The sequence below is a fragment of the Gopherus evgoodei genome, chromosome 4 (assembly GCF_007399415.2).
Source record: "Gopherus evgoodei ecotype Sinaloan lineage chromosome 4, rGopEvg1_v1.p, whole genome shotgun sequence".
In the NCBI taxonomy this organism is placed as follows: Eukaryota; Metazoa; Chordata; order Testudines; family Testudinidae; genus Gopherus; species Gopherus evgoodei.
Window position 1 is genome coordinate 47,089,983 of NC_044325.1, and position 21,662 is coordinate 47,111,644.

Consider the following 21,662-nt stretch of genomic DNA (forward strand, 5'->3'; position numbering starts at 1 on the left):
CCCCTCATCGTGCCATTGGCTGGCACTGTCTGTGTCTTGGTCATGGATGTGGCAGCCACTCTATGCTTGGGATGACCTGAGTTGGGGCGGGATGGCCAAGGTGGAGCCGATCGCTCATGTTGGGTCACACTGTCCTGTGTTGTTGGCCTGTGCCACAGAGATGGAGATCGGCTCCACAGTCTCGAGAGGTACCACAACCTGGACTGACACTGATGGTCACATTGGTGTCAGGAGGCAGATCTGGACCTCGATGAAGATCTATGGCTGGAGCAGTGCTGGGAACAACTCCGAGTAGACCAGTGCCGGGATGGACCAGTACCGACCGTAATGGGAAGAAGATCTTCGTGAGGTGGAGTGGCGGCGCGAGTGCGACTAGCACCGAGATGGTGATCAGTCTCGGGACTGCGAGTAGTGCTGTGGATGAGACCATGCCTGGATCGGGACTGTGACCTGGACTGGGACAGAGATCAGTGCCAACCTGTCTTGCTCTGCGACAGAGGGCGCATCAAGGAGGGTCCCTATCCAGGGAACAGCCCGCATTGGCGGTACCAAAGGTTGTGTCGTGCCGGCTCAGTGAGCACAATCAGGTCATGAGCAGTGGAGAAAGTCTCTGGGGTGGAAGGCAGGCTGAGCTCGACCATGGTACGCACCAGGGAACTTATGTGCACCGGACTCAATGACGCTTGTGGCATGGAATCAATGGTGCCGGAGTTGGAGCCTTCATGGGATGGTCTGGCTTGGGATGCTGCTCCAAGGGGGGCACAGGCAGTGCCAGCAACTGTACAGGAGCAACAGGTTGCTTGTTGCTCTTGGATCTCAGAGACAGCGAGCAGTGCCACGCTGGTAGCAGTGCCAGAGATGTCCGATGCCAGGAGTCTATGCCGGGTCATTCTGGTGCCGGAGTGCACTTCGGACAGATGGCGTGGGGCCGAGAACATTGGGCTAAGTGCTGCTTCCATGAGGAGCTACTTCAAACGAAAGTCCTGATCCAAGGCTTGAATGTCTTACAAATGCGGCACTTACTGATTGATGTGATTTCCCCCAGGCACTTCAGACAGGAGTTGTGGGGGTCTCCTGTAGGCATCAGCTTGAGGCAGGCTGAGCATGGTTTGAAACTGGGAGACCTAGGCATGAGCCTGGGTACCGGGAAGGAGGGAAGGATAGAAATCCCTTACCTCCAATTATGATATACACTAATGCAAAAACTATTAACTACAACTAGAAACTGCTAACAACTACTTTATAACAACTATTTCCAGGTATAACGAGCTAAGAGCTAGGGAAGCGGAGATCAGCTAAGCCGTGCTCCACAGTTCCAATGACCTTCACAGGCGGCAAGAAGGAACTGAGGGGGCGCTGGGTCGGTAGGGGCATATATCCGGCGCCATGGGGCGCCGCTCCAGGGGGCACCTAAGCCAACCCACCGAGTGTTGCTAAGGTAAAAATCTTCTGATGATCATGCACACAGCATGCGCACACCAAATTGGAATTGTTATGAGCAAGCACTCAAAGAAATCTATTTAAGATCCTACACCCCAGATGAGTGCCTCCCCTATGGCTCCACCAGGAAAATGGGGTTTATAGTCATACACAAAATACTCCAAATCTAGTGGATACCCATCATTACACATAGTGCCTAGAGGATCCCCAAGAGGCCCTGCTACCCCTCTAGATGTCTTGTGCCTCTGCATCCATTCTGACTCCTGGCAGACCAAAAGTGCCAGGCTGCAGTTGCCCTCAGACCTATCAATCAGATGTGAGTTCACAGATGATGCCGCTCTAGTTTATATAGTACTTCCTGGGGACACTTACTTGGGGGTGGGGAACAAGAGTCTTAATCTGAGCCTCATTTGGGTGGAGACAATACTGTAGAGGTGTCAGACTCTCCCCCAGTACACACCCTTGCTGAGAAAAATCAGTGTGAAGAGGGTCCCCTCTGTGTGTGGATCTATGAGATATCACAGGCCATGCTTACTCACTTCATCAAGTCTAAAAGTGCTTTTGAGAAACATCACTCACATTTTATATGGGCCTTACCCTGCACTACTACTGTCAATGACAAAACTCACACTGAAGTCAATGGTGCAGGGTCAGACCCTGTGCCAACATATAAATTAGTATGAAACTTGTGATATGTTAGACAATTAAAATATGCAGCAATGCCCTGTTGATGTTAAACAGTATTTATGCTTTTTGTGGGTAAAGGGGCTATGTATAAATAAAATTATGTAGAATGCTAGAGAGAAATATTTCAGCTAAATGCTTTCTTCAGTGGTTGCTGAGAGAACAGTTGTTTGGCTCCTTTTTATATGAAATTTTAACAAATTTTATTTGAAACAATACTCTGTTTTCTTATACATTTCATACCAGTTCCTGAAGGCATCTGTTTTTTTCCCCTCAGATAGTTGTCATTCTAATTAAGTGAGTAACAACTTTGATTGCACTATCTTCCTTTCCGCTGCAACATTATAATGCTATAGAGCTTTTGATCACTTCACTTACCATCAATGTGTAGCCACATTCAAGACGAAAAATGGCAGCACCACACATTAGTTCAGGACAAGCAGTGAAGAATGTTGTATCCAGCTGCAACAACACAGTGCTTTAACTGGTGACCCTAGCACCCGTGTTGACTGCTGACAAATTAGTTCAGTAATGAGGAGGAGGAAAGAATACCTTTTATTGTGTAACTAATCACCGGATACTGCAACACCCTGGGTGGTCTCCCAGCTGAGTATTAGCACAGCTTGACTTTACTTAGCTTGGGAGAACTGAAATTAGAGAACACAAGTTGGTATGTCTGTAGAATTAAGTGCATGCGGATTGCAAGGTCCAATATCTTTGCACGAAGCCAAAGGAAACAAATAAACAACCTTTGCTTAGTGTCTCAAAGCTGAGTAGCAATTTTGTACATTTTTAAAAAACCTAGTAATTGCAGAAAAACAATAAAAAGTAGATTGCAGAGTACTGTATAATATATCTTTTTATTAAGCTAACACTGCATTACAGTATTGCTGGGTAAAGTGACAGTATAAAAGCACTAGATTGATACCTTTTTAAGGAAACAATGACCACAATTTGAAATGCAGCTCTAAAAATGTAAACATGGCACCTTATGGTTTTTGTCTGTTAAACAATGCAATGCCTGTCTTCAGTGAAATGTTAGTGAAGACTGTAAAAGAGAAATTTCTCTCTTTTTTAAAACTATAAATGAAGGTAAAATTGGCAATTACCTTAAAAAATTATTTGAAGGTCCTTTTTAAATGAGTGGTCCCCTGAAAAGTAAAAAGGAATAAAATTATACAGATTTTAAATATTTCACAAAATGTTTTAATAGGGATGTAACAGCATCCACATTAGCAATTATTTTTAAATCAAAAGGGGATGAGCCAAAGCTTGCTGAAGTCAGTGGGAGAGTTTCCATTCACTCCAATGGACTATGGATCAGGTCCTTGCTGAGATACTAGAATTTATACATTTATTTGACAAAATCTGATGTTTTGGTGGGAGACATTTGCAAAATGACCTGATGCTTTTTGCTCCTAAGAAAAGTTCATGCTACAGTTCATCAAGGAACCATACTGAGCCCCCCAAAGAGCTAGACACATTAGTAAGTTAAGTATTAACTCTATTTGGATTCAACAAGTAATACAGCAATTAGTAGGCAGTGTTTTCAGGTGTTTTAGGGTTTTATCCTTTTGCTTCCTATATCCAGTAGTTATTCCGATAATTCACAGTGTTGTGCTAGACAGATGATTTGGTAAAAGTGTGCTAGCCCACTTCTTTGACATTAATTCTGTTTTAAGGAATGCAATAAAGAACATTAAACAGAATTGCATGTGTCACCATAATCTTTACTGATATGTCTAGGCTGGGATAATCTTTAAAGGGGGAACAAATGTTAGATTTTGCTTTCCACCATCATTTATCAATAGGAGAGCACTGTTTTTCTATCAGAAAATATTCTCAATTCTGAAATGTGCATGATCAAGGTGAGAAGAGACAGGAAAAAGAATTGGTGTGGGGAAACAATGGAAAAAGAAGGCCTAGAAAAAGATTATAATCTTTTTCTCCAGGAGAAGCCTTCCTGAACATCACCCTTTTAAAATGCACCCACTTGTATGTGGCCGCCAAGACTTCAGTACATAGAATAAACTGCTTCAAAGAGAACATTTTCATGACACAGTAACAAAACAAAAAAATTCCTGAAATCAAACAACATATTAAGCACACACATAAAGACAATCAAAATCAAACATATCTTGAAGCACCGGGAATGTAGCTTACACTGTTGATACATAAACCCCTTTCAGTTTAGGAGCGATGCAAAGTGGGGGTAGGTAACAGCTGTTATTAAACAGACAGGTGTATGTTACTGATAAGTATTTCAAAGCCTGATGAACGATCGGCAATAAATCTTTCTTATTCTATGTGGGTCGAACTGCAAAAGCGGCCACACCGATTGTCCTTCACAGTTTGCGTCTCTTTTAATCCCTGTAAGGTTGTTTCAGGTGAACGTAACACGCACAGGACAATAGCTTCACAGTCTAGTGCTCCCTTTAAACTTCATTATTTCCACACCTCCCCGTCCAATACCCTGCTCCATGCGAGTCACGGGGCGGTGTATAGTTCTCTCTTAGCAGCAGCCTGCTGGGCAGCCCTGAGATAATGGAATAATCGCATTTCTTTCTTAGGAAGGGTTTTCGTTGCCATTTCCATAGGGATTGCCATTTCCCCTTGAGTGCCACTGAATGCCAAATCTCAATGGAGCTCAGTTCTAGCGGTTTGCGTCCTCCAACTCTCCCCCCCCTTATCTTTTCACATTCTTACGGGAGAGAGAGAACTGAAGTTCTGTTCTATTTGAAATATGATTTCTTAAGCTTGCCTGTCCCTTTTATAGGAGCTTTTCTCTCCCCTGTGGGGATGAAGGTTTGTCTGCTCTTTCCCTGCAGCTAGGGGAAACGGACCTTTTCTAGTTCTACTATGAACAGAAATCCTGTCTCCTTTTCCGGTCAGTGTTGGTTTCAGCTAGGAGGGACTGAGGTATTGTGGCAGTAAACTGAGCGATTTCCTAGCTTTTGACAGAACATCGCCTCCTGTTTTATGGCTGCCAAGGGGCAAAGTCTGCAGTCAACAGTGTACCTTCCAAAGGGTGGAACAATTAGACACCAAGCAACATGACCATGAAAAGAGCAGCACATCGATGTGCTACCACAATGGCAAGTGAATCAAAGGGAGGTGGAGGGGGGGAGACAAGTACAAAAAAAACAGAGAAAGTCAACAGAGACCTCACTGACCCACATACACGCTGATCAAACACAACGGGGAGGAAGTAACAGATTGAGGAACCTAAAGTCCACCTGAGGGGCGCGCAGTTAATAATTGACTAGGGGTGTAGCATCAGCAAACAACGCAATTGAAATAAAGAGGGGTGGGTGAGGGGCAGAAGGCCAGGGAACACTTGTTGTTCCTTTTCGTGCCCAACTCTGTTGTTTCCAAACAGAATAATAAACCCCCACCCTCCCCGCCCGCAGTCCCCAGCTCCCGGCTGCCCTGCGCCTGGGGGGCGGCGGGAGGCTGCTGCGCTCTTCCTCAGAGGGTGGTAATCCTGGAGGTGCAAGTGCCATTCCTGTACATGCTCCCCGACTCCAAGTTGTCGGGGGGAAAGTCCTCCACGCTGTAGGCCCTGCTCTTCAGGGCGGTGGCGTAGTAATCGACGGGCTCCTCCGTGGCGTTGTCCATCCAGCTGAGGCACAAGAGCCGCTGGAAGGACCTCTTGAAGTTGTCCGAGAGGAAGCCGTAGAGGATGGGGTTGGCGCAGCTGTTGGCGTAGCCCAAGATGACGGACAGCTGGCTGATGGTGGCGTCATCCTGCTCCACGAAAACGTTGACCAGCTGCACGATGTAGAAAGGCATCCAGCAGATGACAAAGACCATCACCACCATCATGACCATAAGGGTGATCTTCCGCTCGGAGCGCTTGCGCTGCTGCCAGCCGGCCTTGAGCGCCACCATGCGCATCTTGGCGATGATGAGGATGTAGCAGAGGCAGATGGCCACGACGGGCAGCAGGAAGCCCATCAGGAAGGTGTAGACCACGAAGACCACCAGCCACCGGTGGGTGGGCTCGGGCATGAGCATGTTGCAGGCCACCGTGCCGTCGCTGTTGGGCGCCGTGCTGGAGAAGATGATAATGGGCAGGATGATGAGGATGGAGAGCACCCAGACGCCCAGGTTGACCATCTTGGCCACGCTAGGCCGGCGGTAGCGAGCCGCCTTGATGGGGTGCACCACGGCGATGTAGCGATCCACGCTGAGCACCGTCAGGCAGTAGATGCTGGTGAACATGTTGATAGCGTCCACGCTGAGCACCAGGCGGCAGAGCAGCGAGCCGAAGGGCCAGTGGCGCAGCAGGGTGGAGGTGACCAGGAAGGGCACGCTGAGCATCAGCAGCTCGTCGGCGATGGCCAGGTTGAGGATGTAGATGTTGGTGGCCGTCTTCATCTTGGCGTAGCGCAGGATCACGTAGATGACCATGGAGTTGCCGCACAGCCCCACCAGGCACACCACGGAGTATGAAGGAGATGAGGATGGCGCTGCCCTGCGAGTCGCTCAGGGTGCCGTTCGGGGCGCCGGAGGAGTTCCTGCCGCCCGGCTCCATGCCCCCCGCCGCTGCCCCCCCCCCACCCCCCCCACCCTGCCTCCCCCAGGACTTCTCCGCTGGCGCCGCCGCTACTACAGCACTCCCTCCGCTCGCGCGCCGCCGCTACTGCCGCTGCCTCCACCTGCACCGCCCGGGAGCCTGGGCAGGTGCCATTGGGGAGCATCCTCAGCCCAGCCCAGCCCTCCCTCCCCTCCCCTCCCCTCCCGCGGGCTCACAGCAGCCGGCGCTGGCCGCCCGCCCGGCTCGCATGGTGGCGGAGCCGCGGCGCTGTCTCCCTCCCGAGCCTGGCATGGGGAGCGAGTGAGGAGGCTGCAGCCGCCGCCGAGCCGAGCCGAGCCGAGCGGCGTTAATTGCAGCTCTCCGGCTGATGAATGATTAATAGGCAGCGGCGCGTCAGCAGCGACGAAAAGGAGGCGACGTAGGTGGGTGTCCTTCCCGCCCCCCCCGAGCGCTCGGCGGAGCGTCAGGAGCTCAGCCCCCTCCCCGGCTCCGCACTGCTCGGCTCCCGCCCGCGGCCACCTGCCTGGAAGCCCGGCGCGGCGCGGGACCTGCAGCTCCCTTAGCCCTGTGGCACCAGCCCGGCTCGTGGGTGCACAGAGCGCCCCCCCTCAGCCGGGCGGGCACCAGTCCCCCACGACAGCCATCCTGTGCCGACACACAGTGCCACCGCCACACACACACCACTCCCTGCCCACAGGCACAGCACCACCGCACACACACAGTGCCTTCCCCCGCCACACACACACCCTGCCCCTAGCCACAGCACCACTGCACTCACACACTGCCTGCCCCTACACACAGTGCCTGCCACTGCCACACACACACACACCCTGCCCTTAGTCACAGCACCACCGCACACACCCTGCCCCTACACAGTGCCTCCACCGCCACACACACACACACTTGCCCCTAGCCACAGCACCACTGCACTCACACACTGCCTGCCCCTACACACAGTGCCTGGCACCACCACCACATACACAGCCTGCCTCTAGATACAGCACCCCGCACACATACTGCCCCTACACACAGTGCCACGGCCAGACACACACCTGCCCCTAGACACAGCACCACTGCGTGTGCACACACACACACACACCCCTGCCCCTAGACACAGCACTACCGCACACACACTGCCCCTACACACAGTGCCTGCCACTGCCACACACACCCCTTGCCTATAGATACAGCACCCCGTACACACACAAACACCCTGCCCATAGATACAGCACCACTGTACACACCCCTGCCCCTAGCCACAGCACCACCATATACACCCTGCCCCTACACACAGTGCCTGCCACTGCCACACACACAGCCTGCCCCTAGATACAGCACCATCTCGAACGCACTGCCTGCCCCTACACACAGTGCCACAGCCACAGCCACACACACACACACACCATGCCCCTAGATACAGCACTACTGCACCACAATGCCTGCCCCTGCACACAGTGCCACCACCAACACACACACCCTGCCCCTAGATACAGCACCACCGCACACACCCCCCCTGCACACAGGGTCTGGCCAGGAGTGGCGCCAGGGTTTTTGGCGCCCTAGGCGAGGTCCTTCCGCACTCCTGTTGGTGGCAATTCTGCGGCGGGGGGGTCCAGTCTCTGGGGCACTTCAGTGACAGGTCCTGGAGTGAGTGAAGGACCCACCACAGAATTGCTGCCAAAGACCTGGAGTACGGAAGGACCCCCTGCTGCTGAATTGCCACCGAGGGCAAAATGCCATCCCCACAAATCCTGGTGCCCTAGGCGACCACCTAGGTCGCCTAAATGGAAGCACCGGCCCTGGGTCTGCCACCACTGCCACACACACACCCTGCCCCTAGACACAGTGCTGCCATACACACCCTGCCCCTACACACAGTGCCACTGACACCTCCACACACACACACACTCTGCCCTAGGCACAGCACTGCCATACACAACCTGCCTCTACACACACACACACACTCCTCCACCAGCACCTCCACACACCTACCTTGCCTCTACACACAGTGCCACCATCACATCCACACACATCCTGCCCCTGCATGTGGCACTGCTACTACACGCCAACACATGCCCATTCTATCACCTGTACACACACATACACGTGTCTCAGTATACATCACCAGTTACCCTATCACCACTAGTCATGACACAACGCCACTACACATACACATTATTACATACCCACTACACAAACACATACCACTTACTATCTATTTCAGTGACTCCTCACACACCACCACATATCCTCCCCATTGCCACTACACACACATTGCCACCACTTACCTAGACACACAGATTACTGCCACCTACCAGCACCACCTCACAGATGCAAACACCATAGTCATGCCCCACAAATACACACACGCATCTACCTTCCTTGAAACCATATCATCAGCACCTACCTATTCCAACACCAAACTACATTTACACATTCACACACTCCACACAACATCCACCACCACCACTATCTATGCACTCCAGTACATACACATGACATATCATCATCATAATCATCTGCCCTCAACACAACACACTACTCTGGCAAGCATTTTCCTTTCATCTGAGAAGTAGTTCATAGTGATTATATTATATATATATAAATAGCATGATGCTATGGTAAAAATCTGTTTCTGTTGGACAAACGATGTCTCTAATTGCACATGATTTCTGTGTGTGCAACATAGTCTGTGACTACTGGGAATTGTGTGGGTTTATTTTCTTCATTTTGATTTCTGTTCCAATATATAATGAATTTAGTGAGCAGGATTTGCAAATTATCTTAATATTCAGAGGCTATTATTGTACATGAGCATTTTAGTGATTAATTGAGCCATTAAATAGTATACCATTTATTTTAAATATGGATATTTATTACATTTTCAAATATATTGTTTCAATTACAACACAGAATACAAAGTGTACAGTGCTCACTTTATATTTATTTTTATTAAAATATTTGCACTGTAAAAAACAAAAAAAATGTATTTTTCAGTTCACCTAATAAAAGTACTGTATTGCAATCTCTTTATCATGAAAGTTGAACTTACAAATGTAGAATTATGTACAAAAACCTGCATTCAAAAATAACGTAAAAACTTTAGAGCCTACAAGTCCACTCAGTCCTACTTCTTAGTCAGCCAATCACTCCAAACAAAGTTGGTTACAATTTGCAGGAGATAATTCTGCCTGCTTCTTGTTTACAATGTCACATGAAAGTGAGAACAGATGTTTGCATGGCACTGTTGTAGCTGGTGTTGCAAGATATTTACATGCCAGATGTGCTAAAGAGTCATGTGTTCCTTCATGCTTCACCACCATTCCAGAGGACATGCTTCCATGCTGATGATGGGTTCTGCTTGATAATGATCCAAAGCAGTGCAGACTGGTGCATGTTCATTTTCATCATCATGAGTCAGATGCCACCAGCAGAAGGTTGATTTTCCTTCTTGGTGGTTTGGTTTCTGTAGTTTCCGCATCAGATTGTTGCTCTTTTAAGACTTCTGAAAGCATGCGCCACACCTTGTCCCTCTCAGATTTTGGATGGTGTGACGAACTGGGAATGTTCTTAATGTTTTCTCTGAATACTGTGTTGGTGCCTCAGTGTCCCCTATGCAGTTCTTAATATCTAGGTGGTGGGATAAGGATGTGTTGATTGCTGCAGAGCAAAGGGCCATTGCACCTAAATGCCTGACACTCTGTCTCCTAGTAACTGATGGCCTGGGCCCCTCCTCTGCAAAGGTGCCAGCTGAAGGTGTTGGAGACAAAGGGATCAGGTGACCTCCTGGCCCAGGAAAGGGGCTGAACAGAGGAGGAGGGGCTGAAGGGGGTTGTTAGTCTGGAGCTGGATGGGGACGAGGAGTGAAGTGCAGAGTGGGGGTCTGGCTCACTGCCCCCCAGAATGGACCAGGCCGAGGGTCCGGTTCGCTGTATCTACAAGCTGTGTTTTAGACCCTGTTCCTGTCATTGAATAAACCTCTGTTTTACTGGCTGGCTGAGAGTCAATGTCTAGCTGCAAAGTGGGGGCGCAAGACCCTGTGGCTTCCCCAGGACCCCGCTGGGGTGGGCTTGCTGTGGGAAGCGCACGAGGGGCAGAGGATGCTGAATGCTCCAAGGAGAGACCTAAGAGGTGACGACGTGTGAGCTTCTTGCCCTGAACAAGTCAGCTCCAAGGGAGGAGGCTCCCAAAGTCCTGCCTGGCTTTGTGGGGAGCAGTTCCAGAGCATCGCCCAGGGACTCCGTGACAGATGGCACTTCAGATTCTTAAAACTTGGGTTGAGTGCTGTAGCTATTTTAGAAATCTCACATCAGTACCTTCGTGCGTTTATCAAATCTGCCATGAAAGTATTCTTAAAATGAACATGTTGTGGGTCATCATCCGAGACTGCCAGAACATGAAATATATGCAGAATGTGGGTAAAACAGAGCAGGGGACATACAATTCTCCTCCCAAGGAGTACAGTCACAAATGTAATGGATGCATATTTTTTTAAATGAGCATCATCAGCATGGAAGCATGTCATCTGGAATGGCTGCCAAGCATGAAGGGACATACTAATGTTTAACATATCTGGCATATAAATACCTTGCAATACTGGCTACAAAAGTGCCATGCGAACACCTGTTTCACTTCCAGGGACATTGTAAATAATAATGGGCATTATCTCTTGTAAATGCAAACAAACTTTTTGTCTTAGAAATTGGCAGAATAAGCAGTAGACTGAGTGGACTTGTAGGCTCTAAAGTTTTTCATTGTTTTGTTTTTGAGTACATTTATGTAACCGAAAATTTTTTTCTGCATTTGTAAATTACACTTTCACGATAAGAGATTGCACTTTAGTACTTGTAATGAGATGAATTGAAAAATACTATTATTTTATCATTTTACAGTGTAAATATTTGAATAAAAATAATATAAAGTGAGCACGGTGCACTTTATATTCTGTGTTATAACTGAAATCTATATTGAAAAGTAGAAATACATCCAAAAATATTTAATAAATTTCAATTGGTATTTTATTATTGTTTAACAGTGTGATTAAAACTGTGATTTATCACAATTAATTTTGAACACACTCAGTAGATTATAAGATTTGTAATACCTTACAAGAGACTTTTTGCATGAAGCATATTCCAGTTATTATATTCTCACTCATTAGCATAGTTCCATAAAACATATGGAGTACAACGTCACAGACACAGTCATGGAAAATGGGGCCAAGGCATCAGATGCTTTAATGGACCCTAGGGGGTATTGGCAGCTCGTGTAAATGAAAGATGCCTCAAGGATAGTCTAATTTATGTGAGGGGCCAGACTAACCCTCAGAAAAACCAATATTAGGGAATGTAAAGATCTCTTTTCCACAATTCCCTGCTGATTTGCTTTGATCATTACTTGGTTGGACCCAAATGTCATGGATGGCCTACTGCCAGCTCATCTTAACACAACCAAAACTGAGGTCTTTATTTTTCTTATCAAATTCTCTTTTCTTACTCAGCTTCATAGTTGTTAAGAACAGCATTATCCCTCCTACCACTCAGGCTCATAATCCACAGATAGACCAGATTAAGTGACCAAGAAATCAAGGCAGAGTAAGAAAGATGGTCACGAGAACACTGCCATTGTGGGAAGGGCCTTTAAAGAGAAAACAACCACATTTTTAAGCTTCCAAAGCAAACTACTTTATTTGCAAAGGAAGCAGTTTCTCTTTTCCAAGTGTTACATCTTCTGCGCAGTCAGGAAGCAATTCCACCTCCCAAGAAGGCACAATTCAGTGAGGGATGAGAGAAACCTAAATCACCTTTGCATCTCCCACATTCTGGCCTTACCAGCTTGCCTGCCCAGTCCTAGGCATAAGTTAGACCAGCCCTATGGGCTGTTCTGATTTACAGAGACTTCTCACAGCCTCCAATGAGCTGCTCAACAAATTTAGACTAGTAAGAGCACAAAGCAGCTATACCACAATCTGGCCTTTTCCCTCTTACTCCAGCCGCTCCTGTAGCATGGCCCTAGACCAGGAACTGTGCAAGGAGCTATGTAGGGCTATTATACTGGCCCTGCACCACCAGGAGAACACCTCTGTGTCAGTGGTATTCTCTGTGGAAGTGATTAAGAAAACTTTGTAGCACATTTATGGAAGCTGAGCCCCAGTGGTGTCAGAATTAGGGCCCCAGAGTGTATTCTTTGTTAATGGAAAAATACGGGTTGACACAGACACCTTCTAGTTTAATTTATTTATAGTACTGTGGGTGTATTTTTAAGAGACATATTAGATGGCAAAAATCAAGTGCAATTTATAAATTGCAGCTGCATCAACTCATGTGTTGAACTCCAGCCAATTATGTTTAAAACCTCCGCCAGACAGTTTCGCTCTAACAACCAAAAGACTCCACAATTCAAAAGTAAGGTACATGTATATATTAAAAGGCTTATTTAGGGCTTTAATTTTGCGCCCACAATTAATTGCTAGCACAAATTATAGCATTTAGATGTTTAATGGCCTAATTTGAGCTGCAAAAATTCTATAGTTCTGTTTCACTTAAGTAGTAATAAGCTCGATAGTATTCATCACCATACAAATTTTGACAGGTTTCCACACCCCTTTTAGGGCTTATGTCCCGCCTTCCCCCCCCGTTTCTGTTGGTGCAAGAGTGTGGCGCCATTGGCCATTTTGAAAAAAGTGTGCGTGTATGTGTTTGACTATGGGAGAGTGTTGTGTATGTTTGTGCTTGGTGACATGAAGAGGAAAAGAGAGAGCTATGAAAGACAGGAAGATACAACTTAAAGAAAAAGGAAATATATTAAAAACTAGGTTGAAAAAGGGAAAGGCAAAACCTGTCTGGGAGGTCCAGGGTAAAAAAGGGAGTGAAAACTATTTAATACCAAGGTAGGTTAAAAATTTGCTAAAAAGGCATTAAAGTATTCAATACCAATGTAGGTTAAGAAAAAACGAGGTTTAAAAGGAAAATTGACAAAGGCAAAGCCTGTTTGGGAGGCCCTGGGTAAAAACTATTGACTACCCGTGTAGGTTAAGAAAAAAGCTTTTAATATTATTAAATTTAAAAGAAAAATTGCCTGTTCGGTAAGCACAGGGTAAAAACTCTATAAAAAAGTGGCTAAGAAAAATACAATAAAGCTCAGGGTAAAATAAAAAAAAAGAGAAAATTTTTACCTTTGCAGTCTTTTTGTAAATGAGGCAGCTTTTCTGGTTTAACCCTAGTAAATAAAACACATTAAAACTAGTTAATGCCAATGCAGGTTAAGAAAAAACGAGTTTTAAAAGGAAAATTGATTGATAAGCACAGGATAAAAAAGCATTGACTACCCGTGTAGGTTAAAAAAACATTAAAAACTAGGTTTAAAAGGAAAATTGACTGTGTAGTAAGCACATGGCCAAAAACTATAAAAGGGGTACTAAAAAAAAGCATTTAAAAACTAGGTTTAAAAAAAGAATTGACAAAGGCAAAAACCTGTTTGGTAAGCACAGCATAAAACTCTATAAAAAAGTGGCTAAGAAAAATACAATAAAGCTTAGGGTAAAATCAAAAAAATGTTTACCTTTGCAGTCTTTTTGTAAAATGAGGTAGCTTTTTTGGTTTAACCCTAGTAAATAAACACATTAAAACTAGTTAGGTTAAAAAAAAATTTTAAACTAGGTTTAAAAGGGAAATTAGCTAAAGCAAAACCTGTTTAGTAAGCACATGGCCAAAAACTATAAAGGGGGTACTAAAAAAGAAAACTGACAAAGGCAAAGCCTGTTTGGTAAGCACGGGGTAAAAAAGCATTGAAACTATTCAATATCATGTAGATTAAGAAAAAAGAGATGAAAAGAAAAAGAGCACATGGTAAAATCAGAAGAGAGAGAGAGAGAATTTTTACCTTTGCAGTTTTTCTGTAAAATGAGGCAGCTTTCCTGGTTCAAACCCTCTCAGGCTTGTTATCACCGCCTTTGGATCGGACCAATCAGAGGTGGTTTTACAACAGCGTCATAGAATTCATTTTCCTGAATCAATCCTAGTGTCCCAAGATTTTAAGCAAGAGCCAACTCCGCCCTTCTTTACCCCCCCTTTTCTTTTTTCCTTTTAACTGTTTTTTTCTTATCTAAAGAAACAGACCCCAGCATTTTTTTGCCATGTTGCCCTTTACAAAGGGTTTTTTTATAAAAGTTAAAACCATAAGGTTTTAGTAATACATTATTTTTAACACGTTAAAGTTACCTTAAGTTTTGCAAAGAAATAAAACACATTTTTGTATGTGTTGTAATAAAAAAGCAAAAGGCAGAAGCACCCCAGGTTTTTAGTAACAAACAATTTATAAACCCCTTATTTTGTAAACCACTGAATTAGAAAAACAAAGAAGCAAAGCGCCTGTTAGCAAAGCAGACTTTTTGCGAGTTAGTGGATTAGAGATAAGAAGGCTGCTGCTGACCCATGCTTTTTAACAAGTTGCATTAAGTTTTACAAAGGGATAAGGACTCGAAAAGACAACCTTTTTGTATGTGTTGTAATAAAAAAAGCAGGCAGACGCACCCTAGGTTTTTAGCAACAAACAGTTTAGGTTGCTTCTTTCCCCGCTTTTTAACAAAGAGAGGTGAAAGGCTTTTAAGGGAATAAACACTTGAAAAGACAGGCCTAAATGAAGACACACTTTTTTATTTACCATCCCCTTAACACAAGTGTTTTAGTAAATAAAGAGCCGGCAAAAACACCCCGGGGGTTTTTAGTAACAAACAGTTTATAAACCCCTTATTTTGTAAACCACTGAATTAGAAAGACAAAGAAGCAAAGCGCCTGTTAGCACAGCAGACTTTTTGCAAGTTAGTGGATTAGAGATAAGAAGGCTGCTGCTGACCCATGCTTTTTAACAAGTTACATTAAGTTTTACAAAGGGATAAGGACTCAAAAAGACAATCTTTTTGTATGTGTTGTAATAAAAATTATGCAGACACCCTAGGTTTTTAGTATCAGGCGGTTTATAGTCCCATATTTTGTAAACCAGTGGATTAGAGAGAAGAAGATTGTTTTTTTCCTCACTTTTTAACAAATAAAGGTGAAAAGGAATAAAACACTTGAAAAGACAAGCCTACCTGAAAACCCATAGCCTTTATTTAGGCATAGGTGTTTTAATAACATGTAAGTGTGCAAAAACAGTTTAGGGCTATAAAACTAATGTGTTGTAACAAAAAAAGGTTTTGTTTTTTTTAATTTTAGGCTAACCCGGGCCATTTTAAAGTAAAAACAGCAGGCTTTTGCAGCAGCTGTTAGCAAAAACAGCCTCTGTAAGTCAGTAAATTAAAAATAAAAAGAACAAAACATAACAAGGTCTTCTTTTAAAGCAAAACGCCAAAAACTGGTATTAAAAAGCATAGTAACTTACTTACTATCAAAACTAAGCTTTTTAACCATTAAAGTTTAAAAGCTAAAGTGTGTAGCCAAAAACCTTCCCGCCTTTTTTAAAAAACCAACTAAGACAACCCCCCCTCCGCTCTTATCTAAACAGCCAGAGCCTTTGGCTTTTTTTTTTTACCCTGTAACAAAAGCTAATACCATTTTAAAATGTGTTTTTAAAGTAATACCTAATTTTTTTAACTTACTAACAATGTAAATAAGTTTTGTAAAAGTTTAAGTGGTTTATTTTTAAATTAGCAGTTTTGGTTTAAAAACCAAGGCCATAAACAAATTAAAAAATACAGGTTGCAGTTTTTAAAAACTTTTTGTTACAAAGGTGTAAATGGTATATTACCATTTACAAAGGCTTTTTATTAACTGTTTAAACACATTTACTATAAAAAATAACATTTTAGCCATTAAAGCTAAAGTATATAGGCACCCCCAACCCACACCCGCCTTTTTTCCTAGAAAATGCCCTTTACACACCCTGTTTTTTTAAAGAAACGCCTTTTTAAATATTAATTTTGGGGGGGGGGCAAAACCTTTTTTTTAAAAAAACAGGTTTAAACCTATAAATAGGGGGACAAAAAAACTAAACAAGGCTGTTAAAGAAATATTGCTAATACAAGACTTCTACCGTTATGGGGAGCAACAACATGGTAAGAAACCTACTATGATTGTGTGGGCCGCCAAGGTATTACACCAGCGTTATGCTTAGTTAAAAGCAATATTTTTTCTTTTAAATAGGACGAGGTCTTTTTTCTTGACATTCCAGATGCCGCGCTAGAAGCTTTAAATTTTGGTAAGCTAATTAATATGCTACACAAGTATAATTTATTTTTAAGAAAAAAGGTTTTAAAAATTTTTATTTTTTTAATTTAGAACAAGATGGAAGTCAAAACCACCCAATAGGTTTTCCTGAATTACAGAAGAAGGTGTGACTGTTTTTTAAATATGTGTTTTTTTTAAAAAAGCTGTTGTTGGAAATAGTGTGCATTTTTAGGGGCTTGTTTGTTATTGTTAGGAAAAAAAAACCCTTAAAGGTTTTACTGTACAAAAGTTGCCGTTGTACCGCCCCAGGGTGATGTAAGCTAAAAGAGCACTTTATTTTGTACATTGTATTTAAACGCGGTTTTTAGCCCCCCTTACTGCAAAACGTTTTAAAAATATATATATTTGGGGAACATGTTTGTTGTGTTAGTAAAAAGACCCGTGCTAAAAAACATTTTGTTTATGTGTATCGGCAGACTTATCAAGCGTTATTCCTCAAGAAGAAATGTTGAAGGGGAGCGCGCTTAAAGGGGCCAAGAAATTTCCCTCTGAGGCAGCTGCAGTTGGAAGCAAGGTATTAAGCACACCGATTTTGAACAGCCCTGCACGTCCAAATCCCTTATTGCACAAAGCCAGCAACCTTTAAAGAGGGGCAAAACATTTCCCTCTGAGGCAGCCGCAGTTGGAAGCAAGGGTATTAAGCACACCGATTTTGAACAGCCCTGCACGTCCAAATCCCTTATTGCACAAAACCAGCCGACCTCAAAAAAGGCCAAAAAGTCTACCTCTAAAACAGCATCCATTTTCAGGGCGAGGGGAAAGGGGCTCAGGCCCCTCGCTTTTGAAGCGCCCAAAGCTACCTCTACAACTTCCAGGAACCATGGTAAGCGAGGCAGAGGAGTTAAAGCCCCTAGTTTTCAACAGACCTATGCCTCCCCCAACCCAAAATAAATTAGCTTTAAAAAAGGTAAAGACAAACAACTCTGTAGAAAGCAACCGTGTTTAGGGGTGGGTTTGAGCAGGGTGAAGAAGTTAACCCCCGGCTTTTGGGACCCGCAAAAACCTTGCTACAAATAACAATCTTCCTGTGGGGCTGGCCGCATCAGTTGCTGCTTGCAACGAGCTGTTTAGTGTTTGTACATCTCTAAAGCATTAAATAGATAAAAAGTTTTCAAAGCTAATTCTTGAGGTGTTTCAAAAACAAAATTTTCCAGAGAAGGGTGGTTGTAGACCAAAAAATAGCAGATACCCGGGCACTAATTGAAAAGGTGGAAAGCGCGTTGAAGGGGGAAGGAAGAGTGTGACTAAACATGAAACCTAAAAATGTAAAGAGGGGTTGGAAAAAAAAATGGAAAAAATCTAAAATATTAAGAAGGCTTTTGGCCAAAAAAATAAAAAAAGCCAAAGCTATTTTAAAAAAACAACCCCCCAACCAAGAAAGGGAAATAGACCCTCCCACCCCTTCTTCTTCTGAAGGTCCAGATTCCCCCACTCCTGATACACCACCACAGGTGTATTTGGAGCGTGTAAGACACTGGATAAGACCCCGAAGAGAGTTTAACGCTTATGAATATTTTCAAGAATTTCGTTTTGCTAATTTGGACAGAGTAACGGGGTTCACAGAAGCCATGGCGGCCATCGACATCGCTATTCAAAATTTTCTAGATGATATTAATAATCAGGTGGGCCCTGAAGATTTTGTACAGCTACGCTTAGATGCCCCAGGGCTAATCACCCGCTCTTTTTTTTACGGAGGCCTTGGGAAAATTTAAATGCCGTAGAGTTTTTAAATAACATCGTTAATGTGTTGCAAAGTAACGCAGAGATTGTGGGGTCCGGAACTTTACGCCTGGTGTTACAATTATTAGAAACAGGGTTGGTGGAGTTGGGTCTGTAAGGCCCCTAAAAACTATTACGTACAGTAAAATTATTGAAAAAAAAAGAAAACATTTAATGATTTAAATAACCAGGGTAACAACCTGTGTTTTGCCGGTAGTGTGCTGGGTCTTTTATCAGATTAAAAAACTTACAGATGCCAGCTGTTAGAGGGGGCCCAAACACCTTCATCAGGAGTTGGGGTTTTCGGACCAAAAAAATGATTAGCTTGACAGACGTGAGCTCTTTTGAAGAGCGCTTGGGGGTAGCTATTACCGTTATGTATTATGAAAATGGAAATTGGTGTTTTTTTTACAACGAGGGGTGTACAGCGTTCCCAAACTGTTTTTGTTTTGTTACATAAACATTATTACGGCATTTTAAATATTAAAGCCTTTATAGGCGCCCCGTATTTGTGCAACTACTGTTACACTCCCTATAGCCACAAACACCAGCACGCCTATAAAAACCACTGCCGTACATGTAATAGCGCCGAGTGCCTCAAAGTGGCCGGTGAAAAAAAGAGATGCCCCAGCTGTAAGCTATTTTGCAGGTCTGACGCCTGTTAGAAAGGCACAGCGCTTTGGCGACCAGCGGTAAGTTGATTGTAAAAACAGAAGATTTTGCGATAAGTGCAGCTTCTACATGGTTAAAAATCACAAGTGTACAAGCAAAAAGTGTCCCCAGTGCTATCAAAAAACCGACAACATAGAGGGTCACGAGTGTTATATGCGTAATATTTGGTCTCCAGAAGAGGGAAAGGATTATATGTTTTATGATTTGAATGTATGCAAGAAACGGGGGTACACGTGCCAAATTACGTTTATGCTTTGCATTTAAATAAAAAATCTAGCTGGGAATTTAAGGGGGAAGAATGCCATTAGCGAGTTGTTTTAACCTTTGTAGACAAGCACTTTAAGGGATACACTTTTATTGCTCATAATGCTAAAGGTTATGATAATTATTTTATTCTTAGGCAGTTAATTAAAGAAAAAATGGCTGTTAGCACCGTAACGCAAGGGGGAAAACTTATTTGCATGACAGTGGTAAACTTAGACATTAAATTTATAGATTCTTTAAATTTCTCCCCATGAAACTTAACAAGTTACCCAAAGCTATGGGTTTGAGAAGCGAAGGGGTACTTTCCGCACTTTTTTAACACCGTTAAAATCAAAACTATGTGGGACCTATGCCCGAAATAGAGTACTTTGGAGTAGACTACATGATGCCTGAAGAAAAAAAGGAATTTTTTAAACTGGTACCAGCACAATCACCAAAACAGCTTTGATCTTCAAAAGAACTACGCTATATTGTCAAAAAGATATTGAAATTTTGCGAGAGGCTTGCGACCGGTTCAGAAACGAAGTTATAAAAATGACAGAAAGCAAATTGTTAAAACCCCGGAAAGGATAATGAGTGAGGTGGTTACTAAGTGTATAGATCCCTTTCAGCACCTCACATTAGCCTCGATTTGCATGGCCATGTACCGGTTTAATTTTTTAAAACCGCAAACCATAGCCCTTTTGCGTTAGACAATTACCACAAACAGCAGAAGAAGAGATATTCCACGCCGGCCATTCAGTGGTTGATGTATGTAGCCCACACTGAGAATATTTACATTCAACACACTTTGCAGGGTGGCGAGTTTAAAACGGGGTCCTATTTTTTGGACGGTTACGCCGTTATAGCTGGTAAACCCACGGCCTTTGAATTTAACGGGTGTTTTTTTCATGGGTGCCCCATCTGCTATTGCGAAAATGATTACAATCCATTGCTTAAGGCAACCTACGGACAGCTGTACAACCGAACCATCATTAAGGCTGAATTTTTAAAAAGCGAGGGGTTTGAGGTAAGGACCGTGTGGGAACACGAGTGGCAGCTATGCTAGCAAACGATAAACCGGGTGTGGAAAAATTTTTACGAGAAAAAAAGCTGCCACAGCCTTTGGTTCCTAGAGACGCCCTTTACGGTGGTAGAACAAATGCCATTTGCCTTTATTACAAACCGCAGCCCGGGGAGCAGGTTTCATTACTACGATTTTACCAGCTTCTACCCTTTTGTTAACAAAACTAAACAATACCCTGTGGGACACCCCGTTATTGTGTATGAGGGTTTTGGGGATATCTGCCAGTACTTTGGCATTGCCATGGTTAAAGTGTACCCTCCAAGAGGTTTGTATTTCCCGTGTTACCATACAGGGTGATGGTAAACTAATGTTTCCCCTGTGCGCCCTTTGTGCAGAAACAAAACAAAAGGACCCCTGCAGGCACAGTCAGGAGGAGAGGGCTTTAACAGGGACTTGCTGCACAATAGAGTTGGTGGAGGCTTTAAACAAAGGGTACAGAATCGCTGAAATTTATGAAGTCTGGCATTTTAACCGCTCTTCAGATGCCCTGTTTTCAGGACTACATTAAAACACACCTCAGACAAAAACAAGAGGCCTCGGGGTTCCCTCACTGGTGTACGGACAAGTTTAAAAAAGAACAGTACGTTAAGAGTACCTATGAAAAAGAAGGTGGTGTGTCTGTGTCTAAACAAAATTAAGGTAAACCCCGCAAAAAGACAAATCTCAAAGCTGTTTTAAATTCCTTGTGGGGAAAATTTGGTCAGCAAACAAATTTGACTAACACTAGTATAGTAACGGACCCGACAAGCTCTTCAAGTACGGTTTGTACCTTATTACGATGTGTCATCGTTGTGAGTTTATCGATGATGACACAGCCGTAGTGTCTTGGAAGTACGCAAAAGAACACTGCACCCATTCCAGCAACACTACGTGTTTACAGCGTGCTTTCCACCGCTTATGCCCGGCTAGAGCTCCACCGCTTGTTAGATCGTTACAGCAGTGGTGTCTTTATCATGATCCGGATTCTGTAATTTTTGTAAGTAAAGAAGGGGAGTGGAATCCACCCCTAGGGGATTATTTAGGAGATTTAACTAGCGAAATACCCCCAGATGAA

General features: G+C 44.0%; 1 protein-coding gene across 1 annotated transcript; it reads right to left on the reverse strand.

The window, feature by feature from the left end:
• Positions 1-2,986: 2,986 nt before the first annotated feature.
• On the reverse strand, positions 2,987-6,913 carry SSTR1 (somatostatin receptor 1). The gene is given in 3 exon segments (XM_030559835.1): positions 2,987-6,577; positions 6,579-6,672; positions 6,880-6,913. Coding segments are annotated over 3 exon segments (1,113 nt in total). The 3' UTR covers positions 2,987-5,592.
• Positions 6,914-21,662: the final 14,749 nt, after the last annotated feature.